General features: G+C 36.9%; 1 protein-coding gene across 1 annotated transcript in view; it reads left to right on the top strand.

Moving 5' to 3' along the window:
- Positions 1–9,194, top strand: part of LOC117168853 (cleavage and polyadenylation specificity factor subunit 5) — a 154,072-nt gene that overhangs the window by 121,916 nt on the left and 22,962 nt on the right. The window contains exons 4-5 of the mRNA XM_033354718.1: positions 3,787–3,952; positions 4,042–4,156. Of these exons, the coding sequence (XP_033210609.1) occupies positions 3,787–3,952; positions 4,042–4,156 (281 nt within the window). The remainder of the gene's footprint in view (positions 1–3,786; positions 3,953–4,041; positions 4,157–9,194) is intronic.

Raw genomic sequence — 9,194 nt, 5'->3', positions numbered from 1 at the left:
TGAATGTTTTCACAAAAATTTTGCCATTAAGACGCCATTTTGAAAATACTAAAACGAAAAATCGATCTTTGAACCATGGATTCTCAAAGTTTAGACATTTATGCCACCGGTTAGTGAGATTCCAGGTTAATTACAGACTCGAAAAGCTTTGGAAAATGGTTCACAAACAAAATAGGCACGAAAAATCACGTTTTTTTTTTTGTTTAAACTGCATTTTGGGATAATAAATAAATTTTTTGAAGAATTTCTTTGGCACCGTCGGAAAGAGATCTTAAGCAATAAAAATATATGTGTCTCAATTTTTTCTAGTGTCGAATAGTCTTAGTTATTGGCCGTTGAAAAGCAGTGTACCGGTAGTGGCGTTTTGGCCGTTTAAGGGTTAAAATAATAGTCTAATTTAAACAGAAAAATCGAGAAGTTATATTTTTGATTAATTTTTTTATATTTTCTCGAAAGAATTTGTCTGAATAAAAATACCTTTACAGTTTAAGATAAGATGTTCGATATTTTTTATTAAAATACATAGTTATGTAGTTTTTTATATTTACACAATTATTTTTTTAAATAAAGCTATCGTTCAATGTTAAGATAAAATTTTCAATCTTTTTTATTAAAATACCTAGTTCTTATTTCTTTTTATATATTTCTGCTATAATTCTTTGAAATAAATATATCGTTCCAGTTTAAGATAAAATAACCCATATTTTTGATTAAATAACAGTTCTTATTTAAGTTGTTATATTTCTACGATAATTTTTTTTTTAATTCGTTTCCATTTAAGATGAAATGTTTGATATTTTTTATTAAAATGCATTGTTCTTATTTAATTTTTAATATTTCTACGATAATTTGTTTGAAATAAATATATTGTTCCAGTTGAAGGTAACATTTTCGATAATTTTTATTTAATTACCTAGTTCTCGTTTAATTTTTTATATTAATACGAAATAGTTTTTTTAATAAAGGGATCATTCCAGTTTAAGATAAAGTGTTCGATTTTTTTTATTGAATTACAAAGTTCTCATTTAATTGTTTTTATTTTTAACTCTATGAAAGAACTGATAATAATAAAGATATGGTTCCATTTCAAGAAAATATGTTTGATATTTTTAGTAAAATACCTAGTTCTTATTTCATGTTTAATATTTATACAATTTTTTTACTTACAATATTATTATAGTATAAGGGAAATGGTTCGATATTTTTTATTAAAATGCAGTGTTTACTTAATTTTTTATATTTCAACTAAAGAATTTCTTAAATACATATTTCGTTTCAATTTAGTATAAAAGGTATACATGATAACTTCTGAATTTATTTGTTTAAAATAAACTATTATTTTGATTAATCAATCCTTGTATAAATTTAAAATAGAATTTATTTTTACACTTTATCAAAATAAAAAAAACCAGTGGAACTGACACTGCCGTGCAGTATCACTTATATTTTTTTCTCACAAACACCTCAAACAAAAATATTTAAACATTAACTACCAATTATTATACATATAAACAGCAGTATTATTATTACCTTACAATTAAACAACAATAAATGATTTTAAATGTAATTATTTCATATTTATAGTTGCTACTTCCAGAAAACAGTGACTCCATCCTCTGCAAACATTTTTCGCTTCCACAAAATATGTTGTTTAAAAAATATCTCTCACACACGCCATGTCTGGGTTATATTATAAAATTTTCCCTTAGGATGGATTTTTGCCAGGCCTTCAGATTTTCTTGACCTTCTGGCACGTAAAAGAAATTACATTTTTCAGAGTATCTGTTATAACCTGATTTGCAACCAAGGGCAATACACCGCGTCCCACATGTTTTACTTATTTTATTTCCAAATGTAATATTAATAATTTTCTTAATTCTTACACTTTGACTTGTAATACAGAAAACCGATTGAAGTTGCAAAAATCATCGATCAAATAAATTTTTCACCATAATCTTTCCAATTCTTGCCATACAAACATAAGCTGGAATAAGGACCTCAGGCTGGAAAGACTCCCAGCTCTATCTGCACTCCACGCTTCACTTGATCATAGGAGTGAACTAACGTCGATGCAGGGGGCTGAGTCTAACATATAAATTATTTAAAGAATCTACTGAAGTTGTGGAATCGGCTCATTCAGTAATGAAGAAAGTGTTTTTTTTTTAATATCAAAAAAATTATTATTAGAATTATTTTTTAAGTCTCAAAGATAGTTGTTTTTGCTTAAAACCATGATTTTCATGTGATTGTTTCAGGCCCTAAATATTGTTTGTAATAGCTGGAAAGTGCAACTGTTGTTTCTTATAGCCTGAGGATCGAAATTCAAATCGACGTCGCGTGAACATAATTCGGAAGATCATCGAATTTCATTCGACATGTTGATTTATAAGTGGAGCCCAGCTTTGAAAATATTAATTTTTGAAAATTGCGACTACCCTCGCTGATTCTTTAGTATCAGTCACACGGGCACGTCTCTTATCCAGCGGCGCTGGCCTGGTGGTAGTGTGACTGCTGGCGACTCCGCTGCTGCGGGGTTCCAATCTTTTAACTAGAACTGATTTCGTCGCTTCAAAAACACCCCCACGTATTACCAAGAGCTACCACGGAAAGAATAAAAAAAAATAAAAGAAAAAAATAGCTTAATCCGAATCTGGCTTCATAATTTTCCCTACATGTCGCAGTTTTCCCCAAGATGCAAAAATTAGGGAAAAGCCTAGGGATTTTCTGGTCACACAGGCCATACAAAAAATTTGTCTGCACAATAAAAGTGACTAGGCTACACTTATCGATTTTGAGCCGCTAAATCCAAGTCTGGCCTGAGAATTTCTCCTACACGTTTCAGTTTTCCCCTAGATGCAGTAAATAGGGAAAAACCTAGGGTTATTCCGAACATTATTCTGATAATACCAGTATAAGAAAGAATAAATGTACTTGTGTCTCGTGCAAACAAATTTTTTGTATGGCCTCTGTGATCAGAAAATCCCTAGGCCCTAGGGTAGCCAAGTCGTTTGTCTCGTGCAGACCACTATTTTTTGGGCCTGTGAAATTATTAAATGATACTTTATTAACAATTATGGATATATTTTCATAAAAATATTGAATAATAAATAATTATTAGTAATTATTGATTAATAATTTATTAATAATGAATTAAAATACTTGTGAATCAGTGAAGGTAGCCGCAGTGTTCAAAAAATAATATTTGTATAAACTTTCTAACAATTAATTTCTTAACAATTAATTGCTTATATAAATTCTTTAAGCAAATAATTCTTTCTAATTATTTATGCGTTTAAAATTATGTAGGATTGAAACTTTTCTGTCTAATAAGTTGTTTTTATCGATAAAAATATTTACAAACAATTAATCCTCTTATTTAAAATATCTGAAAGTTCAGAAAAGCATTCAGTAGACTAGTATAAATAGAAGACACTAATAAATTCTTTTTGTCAGTTCCAATAACCAGAGTTTAAGACCGTTCCTTCGACAGTTGACGATTTTATGATCTCCGATCGATTTTCTAACTGAAAATTTTTAAAGTGTATCGCCACCTCTGAATATCATTTTTTTAAATGAACCTTAGATTTTTAGTATGAGCAACAGGTTCTAGTTGCAAATAATACAAAAACGAAAGTTTGTCTAGTTGGGCCACCCTAGTGATTATAATGAAACCATTTTCTTCGTCAACTGAAAAAAAATATGTATTTAGATATTTTTATATCTTCTAATGATGTAAATACATATATCATGGCATTGGAAGTGACAATAACATTGGATGGCTTTTAGATTCTGGGAAGGCAAGATGGTGTCAAGCAAGAATGGCTTATTGAGGATACCATTGGAAACTGGTGGAGACCTAACTTTGAGCCTCCACAATACCCTTATGTACCACCACATATCACGAAACCAAAGGAGCATAAACGATTATTTTTAGTGCAACTGCAAGAAAAAGGTCAAATTTATTTTCTTTTGAATACTTTTTTAATGGCAATTTGATTAATGATCGTTATTGAAGGTAAAATAATGTTTACTATATTTCAGCTCTCGTAGCAGTACCCAAAAATTACAAGCTTGTTGCCGCACCATTGTTTGAGCTATACGATAACTCACAAGGATATGGACCAATTATTTCTTCACTTCCACAAGCTCTCTGCAGGTTAGTTATATAATAATTTTTTTGGAAAGTATGAAAACATACTTATTAATCTTCTTGAGTTTAGTTATATGGTGAATATCCAAGGAATTTTAAAAATTGTGTTACGTAGTAGGATTGTAATTAAGAATAAAGCACAGTGGTCAGAAGTATTCCCTGATTTATGTACAGAACATAAGGTTCTGGGCTAAAAGAATAGGATTCAGAGTCAAATGAATTCGTGGAAGATTCCAAATGGAGATTAACAATGTAGATTCGTTGTTGTAGAAATCGTTGGTTACCTTATTCAAGATCTGAGAGTATAATTAATAAAATGATCTACAGTTTATAAGTAATTCAATAATCCACAGTGGGCACTTCAGAAAATGGGTTAAGAAACTTGATTTAGAATCGGAACTCAGAATTAGACTTTTAAGAACTTGAATTCTGCAGATACACATGATTAGGAGTTCAATAGAATTAAGAATTAGAGCTTCACTGCCAGAAAGAGTTAAAAAAGGAGTGAACTCCGAACTCGAAGACTTTGACAGATTTGCTGGTACCGTACTGGAACTTAAATGCTAAGAATTTAGAATTAGCTGCACCAACAGTGTGACCGGCGGAACTAAAGGTGGCACTGGAATGAGTACTTTAAAAAACAGTGCACCCGCTCTAAAGACTGCAGACTTTTAAATTTCTAGGTTGACGGACCTTTAGCAAGGAGGTTCAGAATTAGTATATAGTTCACGGTGATAAGACAGAAGAACTGGAAAAAAAGAACTGATGGAACTTAAACGAGACCGGAAAATAGTCATAACCTTGAACTGAAGTGTCGCCGAACTGAAGACTGACTTGAGGGGACAAAATACCTCCATTTTATATTCAGGTGGGGACAGATCTGCTCCAACACTTTTTCTGGTACGGACAAGAGTTCGTTGACCCAAGAGGTTGACCCCGAAGTTCATTGACATTAAAGTTCATGAATCACAGAGTTCGTTGACCCACGGATTTGCGGTTTTCTTTAAACCGATGAATGTGTGTGTTCAGTTGTTCGGCTCGTCTTACTAATTCATACCTTATAGATGTCATTATGTATATTAGTCCTATCTTCTTTTCTGGTAATTTCCTTAGTGATACAAAGGGGGTTGAAAGGAAGCGTTTCTTCCCTTAGTCCCCTTCTTACTTTTTCTCTCTCTCTTTCTAAATCAGTCAAATGTATAGCCTTTTCTACTACCTTTTGATGGAGCCGTTTCTAATATATGTGTGTATGTGGGTGTTAAAAATTTGTCATAAGGACAACCGCAGGATTTCACCGGGAGCGGGTGCTAATCTGAAAAATTGCATCCGCTCGCAGCGAAATCGCGGTAGAATTTCAACCACAACCACGTCTCACGATCGTGAGAAAGGTGGTTACAGTCTGTCACGGAATCAATACGACGATCCAACAAAAGCCTCGTTGCACCTCCATTATAAGTTCTCTATACCTCTCTTTCTTTTCATTCTCCTTGGCTATGATGTTTTTGTCAGCTGGTGCCGAAAATTCGATAGCGAACATGGTTCGCTTCTCGAAGTCAAGAAGAACCATGTCAGGCCTCGAGTGAACAACAGAAACAATTGTCGAGAATATAAAGTTCCAGTATATGCGGCACTTCCCATTCTTGACAATTGACTCAATTTCCCTAGGAGCATTTAGAGGAGCGATATTAAGGTGAATGCCGTAGGACTAACACGGATGGTAATAAAGCACTCTTAGTGCCGCATTGTGTCTTTGAATGTAGGTCGTTCCCGCGTGAGTTGGACATCTAGATAGTATGTGAACTAAATGCTCGGGGTGTGCATGGCACGCCCTGCAGCTATAATCGGGAATGTCTTGGCTCAAAATGTGGCGACGGTATGTTAAGGTGGAAATGATCCGTCTTGGCATGCCAAAATGAAACCCTCCGTACCAGAATTCAATCCGGGCGATTTAAGGAAAGCAAACGTTAGCTCCCACGACATTGACTGATCCTTCACATTTCTGTGGACGATACCGTGCATCCTCTTATCGAGGAGCTGTTCACCAAAGTTTTTCTCTTGTGCTTTATTAATCCGGGCTTTCAGGAGTGAGTACTCGAGATAGATAAGATTTGATGCATTTTGCCCACCCCTAATACTGAAGTTAAGTCCGAGTGTTTCAGCAGCCTCCTCCGCTTCTTTGTACAGAAACGCTCCTTTGCCCACTTCTTCGTGATTCCTGACCATTTTAAGAAAAGAGTCTTCCATTTGCAACTCTATGTGCTGTACCCAGAATAATCCTGTTGTGAAGACGTTCAAGACTTAAAATTCCGCGATCACCTTGACGGCGTGAGATGTAAAGTCGTGGAACGGAAGCTTCTAGTCCCGATATCAAGGGATCTGAGCTCGTTCTTCGTCCACGTAACGACTCCAAATGAATAGAGTACTACCGGGACGGCAAGCATGTTCGTTGCAGATACTTTGTTCATCGCCGGTGTCGTATAGCGCTTCTATCAACGTGCTCAGGATCTTCAAGGATGCCATTAAGTTTTCCTCGCTTCAAATAAACCTTGGCCCATTCGATCTAACCCAAATTCCATTCCAATTTCCTTAGTATATCGTTCGACAATTCCTAGAGCTAGATGTAGTTGCTCTTTGTATTTAGCATAGATCTTAAGATCGTCCATGTAAACTACATGAGTGACCTTGTACTTTCCATCTGCAGGTTTGCCGCACAAGTACCCGTCGGAATGGCGAAGTGCTAGAGATAGTGGCAATAATGTAAGGCAAAAGAGAAGTGGGCTGATGGTGTAACCCTGAAAGACACCTCTCTGAAAGGTGACCTTGTTAGTTGTCAAACGATTTTTTCCGGATGAGATAGTAAATCTAGTTTTCCAAAGCGGCATCAATCTCTCTATGCACCTAACTATTTGCGGATGAACTTTTAAGATTTCCAAAAGACAGATGATAAGTCTATGGGAGGTCGAATCGAAAGCTTTCCAATAATCAATCCAGGCCATCGATAGGTCACGCTGGTAGAGTGCTGCATCTTTGCAGACACATCTATCGATGAGCAGGTTCTCCTGACATCCCGCTACGCCTTTCTTTGAGCCTCGTTGTTCATACATTTCTTGCCACACAGGTTCAATTGCCCGAACAATCCTATCATTTATGATAGCTGTGAATATCTTATACAGTGTTTCCACACAAGTGATTGGCCTGTAATTCTTCGGGTCAGCTAAGTTACCTATTTTCGGCAGGAGTATTGTGCGCCCTTCCACCAACTACTACGGAATCGGCTCTTCCGACTTTAAATATGAGGTGAAAATACGGGCCAAATGCTGATGGGTTGAAGGAAACTTCTTCCACCAGAAGGTTTTGATACAATCTGGTCCCGGTGCGGAATAGTTCTCCATCCCTCTTAATACTTTTTTCACCTCCTCGGTAGTGATGGGTGGGCATTCTTTATCAGGTGTTATGAGGGCAACACATAACTCCTTGAAGCTATTTATATTTTCTGAGTCATCGTCCAGTCTATGCTGCACTTCTTAGACTTCTCTCCAAAATACTTCGACCTCATCTGGTTTGGGCGGGTATTCGACAGTAACTGGTCTTGGAAGAGTCGAGATGGGTCAGAGAGAAACCGTTGATTTTCTCTGATCCTCCTCTCCCACCGCTCTAGACTTCTCTTAGCGTCAGATAGTATCCGTATTCTCTCAGCAATTTGCTGCCGCCTGATGGTCAGCAGCTTTGACTTGTTAAGTGTGTGATAAGGGGTCCGAAGTTCGCGCGCGAACTTTCGAACCTTGGCTGTAAAATTCCTGCCAGATGTCATGTAGTCAATCATACACTGAATGCGGGACGCGTACTGTCTTGCCCAGCCTATCTTTATCGCAAGTTGGTGCATTCGTCTTTTGGTCTTATGATCAACCGTTGGTTTTTTTTACGGTTCGCATCGGCCAAAGCTCTCGCTGCATTATACACACAATAATTGATAGCCCAGAGGACGGATTCTTCGGAAAAATATCCACGAATCTCGTCATCCATTTCATCTAGATCTTTAGGCTTGAGAGAAACCTTGGTGTTGTTGTTTCTTCGGGTCATAAAGCATCGCTCTTTCTCTGTTGCCGGCTTGTTCTAGCTGTGGTAGAATAGGCGTTCCGCTTACATAGCCCCCTTTTCGGAGTAGTTCAGCATGGTTTCGCAGACGTTGCTGCGAAAAGTGCGATTAATTGGGTATTTCTCGCACCACAGAGCATGCAGCCATGCCATATAACCCCGTTCAGGGGCCATACTCGCATCTTAGCACTCTAGCAAGTCGTGATTCAGTCGCTCGGTCCACATAAAGGTCGCGAGATCCAGTCGATCCATCGCATTGAATATATTTTTATAGGTTCCCCCAGCTCTAGAGTGGTCGGCATTGTTTGCCGACCCATTGTCGGGAGACCTGCGCGTTCTGTTGTTTTGAACCGCACTTACTACAACTATGTTTGGTGTTGTCATTGTTGTTCACACGAGAAGCTAGGGAAAGGGGTTCGTCCATCCTTGTAGAGTCCGGCATGCAAGGATAAGGCTGCGTACTCTTGACAGGTCGCTCGGTATCCCAAAGTCACCTTTCTAGCCACCTCACCCAGGTGCCATTCAGCTTTCAGCATGAAACGGATGATGCTTATGCAAATCCACACTTTTTGACTAACCGCAACCAAATTTAGCAGACATATTATTTGGGATTGCAAACAGGTCCTCAGGGTATGGGGGTGATACGAAGTAGTGGGGCGTGTGGGGGGAAGTCACAGTTTGCAACCAATCGGCAATACATTTTTCACTCATATGTGCGTATGATGTACTCATATATACGTATGATGATTATGAAAATCCACAGTTTTTGTTAATCGGCACCAAATTTTGCACACCTATTCTTTAGACTCCCAACCAGTGGGGGAGGGGCATTTTTTAAATATATAAAAGCAAGTGGTCTAAAACGTATGATTATGAAAATCTACAGTTTTTGGCAGTTGGAAACAAATTTCGCGGATAAATTCATTGAGCTCCAAAACATGACGCAAGA

This window comes from Belonocnema kinseyi, chromosome 3 (assembly GCF_010883055.1).
Source record: "Belonocnema kinseyi isolate 2016_QV_RU_SX_M_011 chromosome 3, B_treatae_v1, whole genome shotgun sequence".
In the NCBI taxonomy this organism is placed as follows: Eukaryota; Metazoa; Arthropoda; class Insecta; order Hymenoptera; family Cynipidae; genus Belonocnema; species Belonocnema kinseyi.
Note: the sequence above shows the minus strand (reverse complement) of the source record. Positions and strands in the feature narration are given on the sequence as shown.